This window comes from Hyla sarda, chromosome 3, assembly GCF_029499605.1.
Source record: "Hyla sarda isolate aHylSar1 chromosome 3, aHylSar1.hap1, whole genome shotgun sequence".
Classification (NCBI taxonomy): domain Eukaryota; kingdom Metazoa; phylum Chordata; class Amphibia; order Anura; family Hylidae; genus Hyla; species Hyla sarda.
Genome location: NC_079191.1, coordinates 254,663,092 through 254,681,858, shown reverse-complemented (window position 1 = coordinate 254,681,858; position 18,767 = coordinate 254,663,092). Strand labels below are relative to the sequence as shown.

The window sequence follows — 18,767 nt, the reverse complement described above, 5'->3', positions numbered from 1 at the left end:
GCCTCTGTACTAAGAAAACCTTAATTAAATTACAGTCTTCTGGAAAGAAGGTAAGGAATTGAGTGTTATCCACTTAAAGTAAATTGCCCACCAAACATGTTTAATGTGTTCTGTGGGTTTTCACAGTAACTGCTTTAAAGGATTTCAATACTTTCTTATTGCGCTGTTAAGCTGTAAAAATCTGACTGGTGCTTAAGAAACCTATGTAAGTAATGGCTAGGTTGTTGTTAGATATTTCTTTATGTTGTACCAGTAGGTTTATAAATAGTATAACAGTAGCATCACCTTAGTTAAGAGTCTATTAGACCTGTCAGGCATTCAGTGTCTATTATTAGACAGAATTAGAGCGGAGAAAAATTTCTAATTGGCAATGATGATAAACAAGTAACCATAGACACCTAATGCATAGTATCCAACTAATTCCCTCTACATTTAAGCTCCATCCCCAAATTACTCTAGGAATGCCTAATAATCCCCAAATTTCATCCAGTCTTCACCCCTTTGTGGTCAGCCCTGTCCCTTTTCCAGGGACTTTTGGCAACTACGCTAATACAATTTATTATAATAAAAGTGGTCCTCATTTACCCCTTAAGGACAGAGGATGAAATGTAAACCCTTGCCCGCTGCCACTGTATGAAGCTATCAGCAGCTGGGCAGCAGTAGAGTTGCATTGCCGGTCAGTATGTGAAGGTTATCAGGACCTCCTTGGTGAAATTGTCAGGTCCAGATCACCTAAAATGACTGCTTTGGCAGCCTGTATAAGTGGAGCACCGATAACACTGATCAATGCTATGCTATTGCACAGCATTTTTACTTGTTTGCAATGGAAAGATAGCAGATAATAGTCCCCTGTGGGGACAAAAAATTGTGATTTTATTTTTAAAGTGTTAAAGTTTTTATTTTGATCAGACTTAATCGCTTTTATACATTTTTTCCAAGAATATGAAGTGATCAAAAATAAAAATTTGATTTTGGTCACTTCATATTCTTGGAAAAAATGTATAAAAGTGATTAAGTCTGATCAAAACAAAAATGATACAGATAAAAACTACAGATCATGGCACAAAAATTAAAGGGTTATATGGGTGAGAAGATGACAATTTTAAGAATACTAGTTTTCTTACAAAAAGTTAATATTTTTAGTGGTAGTGAAATAAAACAAAATCTATATAAATTGGGTATCTAATTGTATTGACCTACGGAATAAAGATGTAATTTTTACCAATAATGCACTGCGTAAAAACAAGCACTGTCCACCATACCCCCCCCCCCCCCCGAACTAGTGAAATTGCAGGTTGTGCTTGTCTGTTTTTGCCAAAAAATATTTGTTTTATTCTGTTGAAGATTTTATGGTAAATAAGTGATGTTGTTTAAAAAAATTGAATTACAAAATTCAACAAAAATTTGAAATTACTGCATCCTTAAAGGGGTATTCCGCCCCTAGACATCTTATCCTCTATCCAAGGATGGGAGATAAGATGTCTGATCGTGGAGGTCCCGCCGCTGGGGACCTCCACAATCTCTCCTGCAGCTCCCTATACATCTTCAGAATGGAGCCAAAGTTTGCTTCGTGCCTGATGACTCACGATACAGGGGCCGGCGGTTTGTGATGTCACAGCCTCGCCCACTTGTGACATCCCCCCCCAACCCCTTATTGCAAGTCTATGGGAGTGGGCGTGATGGTGGTCATGCCCCTCCCATAGACTTGCATTAAGGAGGTGGGGCATGATGTCCTTAGGGGGCGGGCCGTGATGTCACAGGCGCCGACATATAATGAGTCATCAGGCACCCACAGTCTTCGACTTTGGCTCCATTCTGCAGATGACTAGGGGCTGCAGGAGAGATTGCAGGGGTCCCCAGCGGCGGGACCCCCGCGATCATACATCTTGGGTGGGTAATAAGATGTCTAGGGGCGGAGCACCCCTTTAAGGGGTAAAGTTTGGGTTCTTTGGGCAACCAAGCTTTTCTATTAGTTTTTTTTTATAAATAAGGCCATCGTTTTTAATTGAGAAATTCTTCCTCTTGATCGGTGTGATATTTGGTACATGAGTATGTGACTATTTGTTTATCCATATACAGCCTTATACATATGATATTTAAAATATCTGGAAACCCCTTTCCACTGGTATTTTGGTGTTTTAGAGAGGAAAGGACAAACTTGGCTGTAGAACACTATATTTCCCATCCACTGAAGTTGGGACCTGATGGTGATGAATACTAAGCACATATGTGCTCAATGCTTACCGATATTCTACATCAATACAATTTCAAGGGCAAAGTGCTAACATGTTTCCTTTATTTTTCCATTACCATCATCGCCATGAATGCTCCTGCCATCATCATCAATAGACACCTATTCCCAGTACTGTGATGACCCCTGTTTACCACCTGGTAAAGACATTCTGCCTGCAGTGTTTTTGTTTTATTAACCTTCTGTGTTATTACAGTTATGTCTGAGACTGTCTATGTGGTGTACAGGCATTGCATAGGCATCCTCATTTTGCATACTAATGTGGTGTCATGTGTGCATTAACTGATAGCACAGCCTTTTTTTCTTTTTCCCAAAATCTAGGAAGTTTTCAGTTGTGTAAACTAATTCTAATAACTAATTGTTAGACACCTGTAGACAGTCCACCAATGAGCCACGCTTATCAATATGTCTGATTCTCTTTAAATATCTTTTGTCCCTTTGGCGGCCTAGTCTAAGTTTACACCATCCATTCATTGGCCTACTTTACAGCAAAAATCTGCTCCAAAAGCCCTGTTCCCTTTCACAGAGGCCATTCCCATTCTTCAGTAAGCTATGCCCCTTTGTCTAAAAATTCTGATCAAATTGTGCTACATGGTCACAGACAGATTTATTTAACTTCCCTAAAGTATTTCGTAAACAATGTACTCACATTGCACAAGAACAGATTCTGGCAGTGATTGGGTTACATATTAGATCCACGATGCTAAACTATAATCCACAAGTCCAGAAATAGAATAGTCCCAGGTGTCCATCTGAGCTTTGGACAGCAGCTATGATAATCTAGCACATGACTCATATTTTCATTTAAAAGGGGTTTCCACCTTTTAGTGACTTATGACTTTATTGTTCTACCATTTTCTGAAAGGTTTATGATATCATTAATGGCCTATACTTGGGATAGACCATCAATGGGGGCCCTCTGCATTTCAACTAAAGGGGGCTGCACTTCTCTTGTGAAATCTTTTTTATTGATTATCATGCATACAACATAGATGTGATAGCGGTGGTGCCTGGTATTGCAGCTCACTTCTATTCACCTAAAGGGGTACTCCTCCCCTAGACATCTTATCCTTTGGAGAGATATCTGATCGCGGGGGTCCCGCCGCTGGGGACCCCGGCAAGCTTTGCTGTGGCACCCCAGACATCCAGTGCACGGAGCGAAGTTCGCTCCATGACGGATGACTGGCGATGTGGGGTGGAGGCTCATGATGTCACGGCCACACCCCTCAATGCAAGTCTGGGGGGGGCGTGACATTCCTCATGCACCCTTCCATAGACTTGCATTAAGGGGGCATGGCCGTGATGTCACGAACGGGGCATGGCTGTGACATCACGAGCCTCCGGCAATGCACCTGACCCTCTAAATGAATGCTGGGTGCTGCAGGGAGATCGTGGGGGGCCCCAGCGGTGGGACCCCCAACGATTAGACATCTTGTTCCCTATCCTTTGGATAGGGGATAAAATGTCTAGGGGCTGAGTACCCCTTTAAGTGAGGCTGGAGTATAATAAGCTGCATTACTTGCCAGAACCACAACCAAATGAAAGGCGCAGTGCCTGGTAAACAATAAAGTGAAAGCTGAGCTCTTTGGAGAACGTTGGCCCTTTTTTCAACCAAATGATGGAGGGGGTGCCAGGATTTGGACTTACAATGATCAGATATAGATAGCTTACTCTAAGGTTAGGGTAGGCCATTAATATTGTTCTGGAAACTCCATTTTTGCATCTGAGAGCATGGGAACTCAGAGAAACATTGTTCTTTGGCAATTGACTTTAGGTTTTATATTTTAAGTACAGAACAGTGGTTGCCGTTAGCATTTATTAAATTTTTTCCCTATGACCAATTTGCTACATGAGGCCTTTTATTACTATTACTGTAAATAAAGATCTACTCCTTTCCAAAGGGCATATAGTTACACTGTTTGTAGGCGTTACATCTGTTGCCGGCAGCTGTTACTCCAGTCAGCATAGATAATCTCCATCTGTTCATCTATACAGAAACATATTAAAACTGTTCACAGTATAATCTCCAACCACAATGCAGCTTTCATTTACCTAGGGTATCTTTGGAAGTGAAAGCTGCACTCTGGTTGCTATAGGCAACAAGAATACATGAACAACACTTCCTGTGAGATATTTTTAATATGTGGGCTAAAATAGCTATTTTGTGGCACCCCAGACACCCCATACTCATTTTTTGTGGAGTATTTTTAGGATGTTTTTGATCATTTTAGTGAATAAATGTACAGCGTCCATTATGGGACATCGTCAGTCGTCAGCTGTAACTCCGTCCCGCATCAGGCGAAACAGCATCCCGCCTCCTCCCTTGGACGAATCGCCATCAGCCATAACTCCGTCCCCCGTCAGGCAAAACAGCGTCTTGTCTCCTCCCTCACACCAATCCTCCGTCAGTCGTCAGCCACAACTCCCTCCTCCCTTATCCAAAACTCCCTCGTCCAAAACGCCGTCATCACTCAGACGATTCTCCCTCAGAGTACGTTCACACTACGCAATTCCCACAGAAGTACACACGGTGAACTTTTACATCAGTGTTAATGGGTTTCCGCGAGACCGGTTCAAACTGAGCAATTTCAGCAGTGGAAAATTCCGCCACTGAAATTGTTCCGCACAGAGAATGAACATGTTCATTCTTTGTGCAGAATTCCGAGAGCACTGCATAGCTGTCAGTGGTGATGGCGCAGTGCCTCGGTGTCCTACCGCCGACCAGGCTGAGTGTCTGCTCGCTGAATTCTGCGAGCAGAGATTCAGGGTTCATTATGCAGTGTGAACGCACCCTCAGAAGCAACTTCCTGCCCCATAGTAGAGCCGATGCTGCACATGTATAGCAGAGTCCAAACTTTGAAACTTGCATGTGTACTACAGACCCTACATGTGCTACAGAGTCTGTAAAGCAGAGCCGACAGGGAAGAGCAGAACCCGAATAGCAGAGAGCCGACACTGACTACACGGCAGGAAGGTTTTTCGTCTGAGAGATGACAGAGTTTTGGATGAGGGAGTTTCAGATGACAGAGGAGGGAGATGCGGCTGAAGCCTAACGGAGATTGGTCCGAGGGAGGAGGCGGGATGCTGTTTTGACCTGAGGCGGGACAGAGCTACGGCTGACGACTGACGATGTCCTAAAATGGACACTGTATAAACTCATTTTTACATGTTTACCAGTGTGCACTAAATACAGAGCACTTAGTGCTATTTGTTTATATTCATGATCATGGGGGTAGTGTTATACAGAGGGCTTTGTCTGGGGCTGCATCATTTCAGCCTCATAATAACTCACCCATTTTAAAGGGGGTATTCCAGGCAAAACCTTATATATATATATATATATATATATATATATATATATCTCAACTGGCTCCGGAAAGTTAAACAGATTTGTAAATTACTTCTATTAAAAAATCTTAATCCTTCCAATAGTTATTAGCTCCTGAAGTTTTCTGTCTAACTGCTCAATGATGATGTCACGTCCCGAGAGCTGTGCATGACGGGAGAATATCCCCATAGGAACTGCACAGCTCCCGGGACGTGAGTCATCAGAGAGCAGTTAGACAGAAAACAACAACTCAACTTCAGAAGCTAATAACTATTGGAAAGATTAAGATTTTTTAATAGAAGTAATTTACAAATCTATTTAACTTTCTGGAGCCAGTTGATATATATAAAAAAAAAAGTTTTGGCCTGGAATACCCCTTTAAGTTTGCATTGTAAGGTTCTCCTGCAGTCCCATGTAAATCTAAATATAAGCATTTTTAAGTTTTTATCAGGGTTTCAAGTACTTTGCAGCATCAATATGGAAGTTTTTGCAGCACTATTCTAGCAGTAAAAACATTGTAAGCCTGAACTGGCTGGAACTAGTTATACACCAAAATGGTGTGTCCCTTTGTCACAATCTGTTTGAAAACTGACCAGTCATAGCTGCTGTAAACAGAAACCCTGATGATAGTGTGAACTGAGTTTTATTTATTGTACTATCTTGATTGCTAATGTCTCATGACCAACATTTAGCTTTTGGCTCAAACAAATAACAACAAATTTAGGAAAATTCGAATAAGAGCAGTGTTACTTCCCTTGCTTACTAAGGGGTTAATGTAATGTCATTCCCACAACAATAACCTTTCTACTAGCCAAGCAGCACCATGCTATGTGCTGATAAGGGTATAAAGTATGTCACTTGCTTTTGTATGAAAATCTGGGCTGGCTGTGGTCGCCCCTCATCCGGCACAGAGCAGAGTTAGGATAGGGTATAAGATGTCTAGGGGCGGAGTACCTGTTTAAACATTGACTCCCATAGGTGGCGCAAAAAAAAAATAAAGCATTTTTTTCCTTCTGGAGGAGAATTACAGTACTAATATTTCCTTGGTTATTGTCACATAAGTCCAGATGTTTGTATATGATATTTTTAAAACCTCCTGTTCACAATGCTGCAACTGCTTGAATAATAACTGCAATGTTGAAAGTGTAAGTTCAAGATTAGTCAACCTATGTAGAATTGCATAAATATACATCACCTTTATGGTTAAATTTAAATCTTCACACATACAGTATGCCAGAAAAATATCCCAACATCTGCATCAATATGTCCATAGATGTTAACAGGCAAAAGCATGCTACTCAGGGGTCCTTTTCTAATGGCACTCTATGCTACTAACTATACGCACATGCTACTGTTACGGCATATAATTCAATACGCCTGGTGATCAAATTTAAAAACTGAATGTTGACCAAAGATTTTATTTTCAGAATAGCTGTTTTGACAAACAGATAAATATGCTGAAATTTCTATTTCATAAATCTATCAGCCCGTGGACTGCCTATGGAGCAGCCTATGGAGTTTAATGGGATTGTCTGGTGTTCCCTTACATAACAGTATATGTATACACAAACAAACTGCCCTGCACTTATATGTAATAGCGGATTAGACTGGAGAAGTTCTTTAACAGAATATGTTTCTGTAGGTATGATCATAAGTGTACTTCTATGGGTATATTTCTCATCTCTTTACATTACACAAGATCATAGTCCATCATTACATTTAGTGGCGCAGACATTTTCTCTCCCGCTGGAACTTAAAGAAAGTTGTTTTCTGCATCGGTCTTTCATCCGCTAGTTGAGTCAGTGTTGATAAATGAAATCATTAGCTGCTAAAAGGTGACCATTATTCTGCTGCCAGAACACAATATTAGCGAGTCCATCAACAGGTGTCTTTTGTTGCTGTAATACACTAGACATGTGGTTTACCGAATGCCGCAACAGCCCAAAATAATAGTCACTTAACTTTCATTACAAATGCCAAGTGTTTCATGTCCAGCGTTATGTGCCATTAGCTAATAGTCTTCACGCTGTCTACTGTACATATAATATACAGTACCTGTACTATAGCTGTTCTCTATTCCTACTTATATACCCTTTGTCCTAATAGGATCTCACCAGCCTGCTTCTGGCTATGCTTTGAAGGGAGCTGAAAGCCCTTTAGGCAAGGACCATTCTTCATTTTTTGCATGTTTTCGGTGCATGGTTTTACCTCCAGTATGCGCTTGTGTTTGGACGTAAATGATAAGATGATAATGTAGTGTTAGAAAAGTCAAAGTCAAGTATTATTCACGAGCAAGCCACCTTATGGAAAAATCACTGCTTTATTAATGTTCCTTATGGATCATTTTATGCCACGCATGAAAATGTCATTATGGGATGAAAAAGAGCCTCGGTTTTGGAATAAAAAGAATAAATAAATTTTTTTACAGACACTTTGATGTTTCATTATTCAGAGAACTTGTTGTATAGCAACATCAATTACTCACTAGATCTAGACAGATTAGATTCTATCACAAATGGTAAATAACTTGGCGATAGGAATTCTGTTACTAAATCACATAACTACTATGTCATAAAGTAGATTCATAGTAAACATTGTAAGTATATTCAAAGATGGAGGTTTCATTGAGCCTTTCTGAATGATTTTTCAATAACATATTAAAGGGGTACTCCGCTGCTCAGCGTTTGGAACAAACTGTTCCGAACGCTGGAGCTGGCACCGGGAGCTCGTGACGTCATAACCCCGCTCCCTCATGACATCTCTCCCTGTCCGCTCAATGCAAGTCTATGGAAGGCGCCGTGACACACCCCCTCCCATAGCCTTTCATTGAGGGGATGGTATGTGACATCATGAGGTGGTGGGGATATGACGTCACAAGCTCCCGGTGCTGGCTACAGTGTTCAGACCAGATCATTGTAATGCTGCATTGGTTACTTTCCAGTATCCTCCTTCCTTATCATCACAGACAGAACAGAACAAGTTTTATCTTAGTCTTGAGTGCTCTCTGATGACACATGTCTCGGGAACCGCCCAGAAGAGGTTTGCTATGGGGACTTGCTTCTAAACTGGGCGGTTCCCGAGACACGTGTCATCAGAAAGCACTTAGACAGAAAAGAACAACCTTAACTTCAGAAGCTCATAAGTACTGAAAGGATTAAGATTTTTTAATAGAAGTAATCTGTTTAACTTTCTGGAGCCTGTTGATATATTAAAAAAAAAAAAGTTTTTTTCTGGATAACCCCTTTAAAGTTTTTTTTTTTTTTTTTTTTTAATTGGGCCTATTAAGTGTGATAGTTTTGAATTGATTGTAAACTGTCAGTGTGCAGGTATGGCTGTAAACCCATGGGGGGACATTTATGAAAGTATTTAGTAGGGTTTTGTGCGACTACTCTGTTTTTTGTGCGGCTTTTTGATTGTGCAGTGCCCTAAGCAAAAAAAAAATTGCTTACCAAAGCAAAAAGTGATTTTTGACTTGCAGTGGTCAGAGATTTATCAAGTGCGAAAGTCGGAAAAAAGTGGCATAGCATGAAAAAACTACCAAATTTACTCCAGCTCAAACATGGAGCAGAAAAAGCCACTACCAAAGCAAAAAAAAAAAATAATTAATTGCCTACCGTGATAATGTATCAATGAAAAAAGTACGGTAGATAAAAAATGTACAATTAGAAAATAGAAACAAAAAAAAAAGCAAAAAAATAAAAATTATATACCGTATATATATATATATATATATATATATATATATATATATATATATATTATGTTTCGTTATTTGGATGTAATCCGTAAGACAAATCTAAGTGATATATTCCCTTTAAGTCTGTGTGCATCTTTCTTGTTTGCATTGCCTTGCTTGAATTGGATATCTGTGGTGACTGGAATGCATTACTTTATTTCTGGCATGTTTAACACAACACTGCAGTTAGAAATGGTGGTAAACAGAACAACATTTTTAACAAAAGACTGACCTAATATATCTATATTCTACATATAGCCTGCTAGCTAAAGTCTATGAGGGTTGTCTGGAATTTCTCCTTCCACATCAGCTGGGTCATCATCCTTGCTGCACACCATATAGCTACCTATACCGTCTATTGTATTAGATTGAGATGGTTGTATTGATATTACTTCTAGTTCCTCCTTGAGTTAGTAAATACAGAAGGAAATAGAATATAATAAGTAGCAGACTTAAGTTAGCAATGTCCCATTCTGTGATGATGCATATTTTCTGAAACATGGATGAATAGGATGTTATCTATTGTTTTAAAACTGCAAGTAAACTAAGGGCATTGTCTTTAAGAAAGATTTATTAAAATGTTACCTTGAAATAAAACCATATATCCCCATGACGCCGATCTTTAGTACAATATTTAGCCATTTTTAAATAGTAACTCTTTTCTTGTAGACTGTCAGTACAGTGTCACAATTATTGCAGTCTTTTTGGATAAATCATGTATTGACATGTTCTTCAAAAAAAATCTTCAAAATGTTACCATTAAAGCACCCCCCCCCCCCCTCCAATGTCCCAGAATAACCAATACAGGAAATTCACAATATACAGTAACATTATGTCCCATGTTCTTTTCATGGCTAGTACTGGAAAAAACATCTTGCCTCATCCTCTTTAGACCTTCAGTAGCCATAAGAAATTCAGGCCGTTATTGTGTAAGCATTTAAGGGGGAAATGTATTATCCCTTCTCCTGGAGAACAAATGCTTTCTGCTAAAATGTTGTTACATTTTAACGTTTAATAGTTTTTTATTGAAATCTTTCAAGAAAAGTTAAACAAACAAATTGACAGTTGACAGTCACAGCTGCTATAATACATGTAAAGAGGTGCAAATTTGCGCTTCTCAGGCACATAAAAAAAATACAAAAACAATCAGTTATCCACTTATGAAAGAAAATTAAGGCATATGTGGTGGCCCAGTCAGGAGTTGCACCCCTGTACCCTTGCTGTCCTGTCAGGCAGACTCTATTTCGGTGTCTCATGATTCCCTCTTTTATGTATGGCATATAAATGGTTAATTATACATTGTGTTGTCTATGTTAATGTCATTTTACTGTTATGTGCCTTTAAATACTGTTACTAAGTGCTGTAACCAAGGAAGGTGCTGGTGATCAAGTGACTAATAGGGTGACCTATGGGACCCCTCCAGAGTCTCCCCATATAAACCCTGGGAGGAGCTAGTTCAGTCTCTTGTGTCTTGTGTAGTTGCTGCTGAGGAACAGTGAGGTCAAGTCCTGAGAGAATGTCTGGTGTCCTGAGGAGACCCAAGGCCTAGCACACAGCCACGCTTCCAGAAATCTAGTACCCCACAGGTGAACATCAAAACCTGGTAAGCTACATATGGGGTGAAGTCAGTCTAGTCAAGTCAGTCAAGAGCAGTCTGTATACAGTCAGTGTGGGACTGCAGCAAATTGTCCAAATCCACTACAAGTCCCAGCGAGCCCTAGAGTCTCTGAAATCACTGGTCACCTTCTTGGAACTAACTGAGCTGTCAAGACTATTACACCTGTCTACCTCAGTAAAGCTGCCATTGTTCCGTAACTTGGCGTCACAGTCATTATTTGCCCCGTGCCTAGCCCAGGATCCAGCAGCATACCTTCGGGTGGTGCAGAGGTTAAACCACGCCCTGGCGTCACGAATACAAGGAGTTATTGCCATCTGCCCCTAGGGTAATAACATCTGCCTTCATCACACCCTCACCACACATAAACATAAACAATCACAGCATTATAGCTGGTTGCAGAGAAAGTGTGTTTCAACTGTGCTAGGTAACACGAGTGAAAATGTATATAAGGTAGTGTATTCATTTATGGCCAAAGTTCCTGCAATAGTGACAACTGAGAAAATGATGTAGGTTAGCTCAGGTTAAATATCTTTACAGAGTGGGTAAGACACCCATAAAGCCCATCTATGAGAAAATGTTAATTTTGTTGCATTTTTAAATATTTGTGGGGTAAGTGGGTAAAGCAAGATGCAAAGTTAGTATGAGGTCATGGATGCACCAAATTTGTTAGAATTTACACTTTCAAATGCCTCTACATTAATCCAGCATGCGTGTGTGCTGGTGGAAGATTAATTCAGATAGTTGTGTAAAATGCTATTCTTGATGAATCCCCCCCCCCCCCCCCCCCGTCTAAGAAGTTAGTATTAATGAATAGTGCCAACTGACAATGTCAATCTTTCTTGGAATACTCTGTACTTGTTGTATTACTGTACCTTATGGATGTATGTTATTCTAGTTTTTTGCTCTCTTGCATTGTGAAATTCTTGGACATTTGAATAGCAAAAAATATATATATAATCTGTTTTACTAATTTTTTTTTTTTATATATATATATATATATATATATATATATGTTTAGGAGGACCAATAAGCAAGTTGAGGAATGACCCAGTGAGAATCATACATGAAGCTGTGGATGATACGTATGATTGGATACATGCTATCTTCTCTACTGTGTCTGACTTTATATCATTCGAAGATGAGAGCAAAGGTATCTGAACCATACTGTACAACTGCTAAATATGCTCAAATGCCTATTTGTTCCAAATGTGGTGTGAAATTTCTTTCCACATATACTGTACTATCGTTCTTCTGTGCAGAGACAGGTCTGTGTTTTGTTCCATAAAGTCCAGCATGCCTTGTAATATCACTTGCAAAGGTACTCATTCATGTTTAACCTCAGTTATATTATTGCCAACAAAAACATGCAAACTGATATAAAATAATTCACATCTTTATTCAATCAATCAATCAACTAAATACACGCTAAAATAAAAGGGCATAACACCTACATAAAAATAAGCAAGTCATTGTCCTCAAGGAACAACCTATCCACATTAAAGGGGTACTCCGCTGCTCAGCGTTTCGAACAAACTGTTCCGAACGCTGGAGCTGGCGCGGGAGCTCGTGACGTCATAGCACGACCCCCTCATGAAATCACACCCACCCCCTCAATGCAAGTCTATGGGAGGGGTGGGGCATGATACCATGAGGGGGCAGGGCTATGACATCACGAGCTCCCGGTGCTGGCTCCAGTGTTTGGAACAGTTTGTTCCAAACACTGAGCAGCAGAGTACCCCTTTATTAATGAATGCATCAACCATACTACTGTAGAATAAACAGAGGAGTAAGAATATAGCTGGTCATGGTGGGATTAATCCACGATGGAGAAAAAGACAACAGAAGCTAAGAAGGCAATACTATTAATGTTGACAGTTTGAAATAAGGCGACACAACACAAACACTCAGAAGCTCAGCATTGTCTGTGTGGTACAATGTGTATTTTATAATTAATTAAAGGGACTCTGTCAGCTCTAGATCTTGCTTAGGACTCCAACGTCAACGAGGCGGTGCTTAGCCATGTGATGCACGCTTTCTCAATCCCCCACCCCTCCCTTTCTTAACAGATTGACATACAGGACTCCTGTATGTAAATCATTTAAGGCAATTAGGCATGCTGGAGAAAGGATTCATACTTGTTGTGGCTCAGCACCGCCTCCTTGACCCTTAAGCCATGATCATGATCTAGGGTCTCTTTAAACAAAGAAGTGCAACATGACATACCAGTCTTCATTCTACACGTTTTGTTGATAATTTTAGACCTTTTGCATTTCAGAACATTGTATATTGTTTAGATAAACCCATTAATAGGTGCAGTACTCAATTCTTCTATTGTGAGGTTAAACAACATCTGTACTAAAACACAAGGGATATCTTTGTTTCTGACAACTATGCAAAGAATGCTCTACTTTATATTATATAAGTAATACCAGCACTTGAACCACAGTGTAAAAAATAGAGAAAAGTATATAAATAGTGCTTACTTTCTTGTATCTCCTGCAATGCTATTCAACTGGGATCCTCCAGATGTGTCTACAAAAACATGAATATGAGGAGCTATTTAATACATAAGTTAGTGTTAAGGGCAGCAAGTAAACTGAAATAGTGACTATGGGAATTCCGCTCACTTGCAGCGGAGCGATGTTCTGCATCTGCCGCTAAGATTTTCTTAATAAAGTGACTCATGCGATCTCGAAAGGTGTCCAATAACCACTGGGTATAGATTATTATTTATGTACAAGGTCAAAGCAACAGCTATTTAGGGATAAAATACAACAAAATAAGTAAAGCCAATATCGCTACACTGGGAGAAACATTTTGCAGACTCACTTATCTATTGCGATCCTAGGTGCGCTATGCCTGCTCAAGGTATAAGATTCTCCGTAATAGCATAGAATATGTTCACAGGGTGGTCCGATTTGTTCTGCAGAAAAGAACAAGCTTAGCTCATAAAGTACAGTTTGTAGGAATAAGGTTATAGACACATTGCCGGAACAAGAGTAGTTGCACATTGTCGAAACAAGAGTTTAATTCGTACTCCCAATAGTCTATTATACAGCGCAATGCTTTGCAGAGTTCTTGTGCCATATAGAGTTAAAATATCTATAGCAGTACCTGAAAAATATCTGCTGTTATCGTCATACGTTAGAACTCCCGGCCGGCGGCGTCTCAACCAATCTCCTGCCCGTTAGAACTCCAGAATAGGGATCTTTGCCTGTGGGTGACGTCCCTACTGGTTGCAGAGGAGTACAAAATAGATCCAATGCGTTTCTGTAACCTGCCTTTCACCTTCATCTGGGATGCAATCTTCTCCCATCCTTGGATTCCTTTGTAGTTCCAGATGCATGGGAGGTGGTTATACATACCACCAACATTAAAGCGACTTTTCACAATAATATTTCACCTTGTTTTCTGGACATTCTGTATATGAAAGGCACCTAGTATTCAGAAACATATTTTTATAAGAAGGCAAAGAGTTAAAAATCTACATTTAACTCCCAAGGGGCCAGTGTGTCAAGTTAGAAAATCCATTTGCCCTCCAGCTTAGACATCTGGACAATATGGTTCCCCCCTCTTCAATGTGGGGGTACTTTTTCAATACCAAAGAAAATTGTCCCCTTTGCTGATCCTCCATGTAGATGTTTATAGTGGGTGGATAATGGGTGTCCTTGGAATTTTCTGTTGATATTATATATATATATATATGTTCACCCATCCTTTTGCTGAACATCCTTTTGGTCCATCCTATATGTATTATGCTCTACATTATCTTAAGTAATGATGGTGTAGTTCTAAATGTACAAATGTAGCAGAGCTGAGCTTGCGAACATAATAGTGCTGAGTCTGCCACAGTTACTTTACAAATTGTGGTTTCCTAAGGACTACACGTAATATAAGTCATTATGTTGTACAGAAAAACAGAAAATAAATTCCACAATTTCCATGAAGAAGCCCAGAATTTCCATGCTTTTAGCAGCCTCATCAGGAATTGTCACTCAATTTCCGGGGTAATCTGCTGTGAACAGCAAGCACCATACCATTCCCTACAGCATAGTACCGGGAATTCTTGTTTAAGGAGCAGGTGGAATCCAATTCCTCTACAGAAGTTTAGCTGGAGGTCTTCCTTAGTGTGAGCTGGGAAGCAGAATTCCATTTAGATCTATGGGATTCTGCTGCAAGTGGAATCCACACTTAATTTAGCACATAAATTCTGTAGTGAGAACGGGCCTTAAGAGTTACAAGTGTTCTGTGAGATTCATATAGAAGCAATAAACAAATCCTCACCATATTTCTGCTGTACGTCCCTGTTGGCAAAGCAGACCATGCATTGTTTGTAGTAACTTCTTATTCATGCTCAGTTATCTAATATTGATTGTTTTGTGGCTTCTTAGCTTTATCTGCAAAACAGTGGCAGATAATATGGCCAATTTTGTTTAGCCTAAGCATGAAGTGGATTCAAGTTGAATGGGAAAAATAAAGGAATTTTCCTTCCTACTGGATCCACATCTGGCTTTGGCTCCAATTAATTATTTTTTTTTTATATGAATACATGGCACAAAAATTGCTCTGGATTCTTTTTAGATAATTTGGATTTGTCCAATTAAGAATTTTTGCAAATTAGTTTCAGACAAAATGAGTACAGGAGCAGGGATACCTTAGCTGTGTTAACTAAGAGGCATTGCATGCCTTTGATAGGAGTCCCTGTTCTTGTACATACTTTTCATTGTGACCTATGTTGATAGTGTAGGGTGCCACAAAAAGTATATACAAGAGCAAGAACTTCTGTCAAAGGGCAGGAGTGCCTTCTCTTTCACATTAATTGGCTAGGCATACATTATTCGGGCATTTGTCATGCATGCGCCTAGCACAAACTGCAAAGAAAATCACATACTTTTTGAGCAAGCACCTGATTTGCTAAAAGTTTATGCTTTTAAGTTTTTAAAGTTTATGCTGCAGTTGCAGATTAGGTGGGGCTTTTGTCAGACAGGTGTCACCCCACACCAAATTCACAAAATTTTTTGGCTGCTACATGGTGAAAATTATAGTGGAACTGAGACTGCATCCCATGAGCCTGGATTTGACAAGTGGCATGAGACTCTTGATAAAACTCAGGGAACTCTTGTACTGGCAGGGATTTATTTTAGACCAGAGTGAGAAATACCCGTCTTAGTAGAGCCACCCCTTTTATGTCAGTGCTCAGTTAGCATTTACAAAGCAAGTGGTGATGCTGTATGCTTTGCCAATAACCCGTAGTATAGTTATTGTGTGGAACACTCGGCATCTGGCCCAGTGTATGTAAAAGGGGTTGTTCAGTGATAGAAAAAAAAATTGTATGGTGTCAAAAAGTATATTTAGGCAATTTACTAATATAATGTTATCAATGTTAATATATGCTTTGATTATCAGCTTTTCGGTCTGGCTTGCAGCTGTAACATCATGTTACACTCTCTGAATGTAGAGCTACCATCCCTGCACCCCCCCTGCCCTCTTGTCTGCTCAGGATGAGACCAGTGATGTAAAGAGGGGAGCTCATATTACTGCTCATTAGATTTTAAGGCAGCAGGGAACCTTTCTCAGCCACAGTGGTTTCTGTCAGAACACGCTCACTGTTGTTTTATCTAAGAAAGCCTTCTTGCTGCCTTAAAATTTGATGATCAGTAATATGATCTCCCCTTCTTACATAACTGATCTCGCCTGAGCAGATAGGAAGGGAGAGGGAGCAGGGATGGGAGCTCTGCATTTACAGCCTGTGATATGACATCACAGCTACAAGGAAGACAAAAGAGCTGATAATAGAAGATTTGTGCAGTATGGCTAACTTTATATTAGTAATTTGCCATATTATACTTTTTGACACCATGCACAGCTTGTTTCTTTTTGCCCCTCTAACTGTGTAGTGAGGCATAGCTTATTGCAATATTCCTCAATGTACAGGAGCAGGGACTTCAAGTCAGCCATATAATCTGAATAGAGTCTGAGAGTCAGTCTTTAGCCGAACTCCCTTGATAAAGTCAGCGTGGGCTGACGAAACGTCGGGGGCTGATGGCTAGCATTGAATTTTAACAGCAACCACTAATGCCAGCATAGATATAAGTGCATATGCAGAGCTAATTGCTATATACACAAAAGAGCGAATGCTTGCTATACAGCTAATAGCACACATTCAATTTGCTGAGCGCAGGTCGGGTTTTTAACAAGCACCAAACACTTATTTTGTTCTCCTATTTTAAATGATCCAATAAAACATTGAAGTTTTAATTTAAAGGGGATTTCTTGTTTTAGGGCTAACCCCTTTGGGGGATTACCCCTAAAAGTTGTTGCTTATAATTTTGCCCTGGAATCCTCGGGGTATTTGTTGTTTGTGAGAGTCAGTCATATCTATTTATGTACAGATGCAGTTGAAGAGGTGAATTTGTCATTCAGTTGTTTGTTTGTGCTACAGAATTACGCAGGAATGGTGATACAACAGATTTACATGTCACTCTTTGAAAAAGCACAGATAACGCTTTGTGATATTACCAGTTATAAAATACCACAAATCAAGCTCTGCTCTCTGAAACCTCAGCCTTTTGTAAGAAAAAAAGACTAACATTTTCATAGCACCTGTTGCTATATTTGAAAATGTCCTCCATGTCCTGATGTAAGGTACTGAGATTGTATGGATGCAATACTTACATTGATCTGTGTGCATTTCCTCCCTAAAGATATTGCAACCACCAAACCTGACAGCTGAAAGAACAAACATTCACAAAAATGATATATAGTTTTTAGAGTTAGATCGTATAGCATATATTAAAAATATATTAAAATGCGTACTTTATTGAGAATTGTATCTTATAAGCTAATCTACAGTGTTTCAACTATCCTATACTAACACATATGAATTCTATAAAGTTTAATGTATAATTCCCTTTTATAGTTTGTTACACAGAAACAAATTGTGGTAATTTTATGTTTATTAATATTGAGGATTTCTGTGGTCTGCAGCAGCCATGATAATGTGGCTTTGCTGTATTCTGCATTACATCCCTCAGCTCTGATATTAGCATATCTCTAATTAAAAGGAAACTATTTTTATCAAATGTTTGTACGCTCATCATTGTTTAGACTCTGTGATTGACTATGTTGGTTACTCAGCTGCTGAAATACATATGAGATCCAACTCCTGATTACAAATAATCCTAAATAAACACTTTGCTCCAGGACTCGCTGCAGAGATTCTTCTGATAGTTTTACTCATATTATCAATTAAAATTGCATAATACAGAAAATGATGTTTTGAAGGTAACGTAGACTTAATGCAAATTTTAGTTCAATGCTTAGTGAGTCTCACATATTGAGTAAAGCAGGCAAAAGACATGACAATTTTGCTAGCTGATCTGCATAAATCACTAAAAAAGGGTGAGATATTAGAGGATACAGTCACAGTTGAGTCTTGGTGTGTTTAGGGCCAGAGTCTCCTCTAAATAAGAGGAAGCAGTATTATATGTGACATGTAAGGCCCCATATGTCCACATATGACCGACATAATGGAGGAAACTGTGTCCCTGTAGCGGAATATGACACTGTTATCTGCTTTACAGCCCGCTCCCTCTCACTCCATCCCCACTACTCTATCTCATAGCCTTTCTCCCACCTGCCCACACTACACATTCACCATCCATCCACTTGCTGTTGCAAGACAACAACCCCCAGCATGTCCTCACTGTAAGGGCATGCTGTTGGATTTGTAGTCTTGCAACAGGTAGCAGGCGTTTGGTAGATGTGCAGCGCGAGCAGGTGATAGCTGTGCGGGAGGGTGGGAGAAAGGCTGGGGAGTGCTCCTCTGGCTGAT

The 18,767-nt window shown here is 39.7% G+C and overlaps 1 protein-coding gene across 1 annotated transcript in view; it reads left to right on the top strand.

Annotated features, from left to right (window-relative positions):
• TRDN (triadin) overlaps positions 1-18,767 on the top strand; it is a 408,805-nt gene that overhangs the window by 5,353 nt on the left and 384,685 nt on the right. The window contains exon 3 of the mRNA XM_056563602.1: positions 11,952-12,083. Coding sequence (XP_056419577.1) covers positions 11,952-12,083 — 132 coding nt within the window. The remainder of the gene's footprint in view (positions 1-11,951; positions 12,084-18,767) is intronic.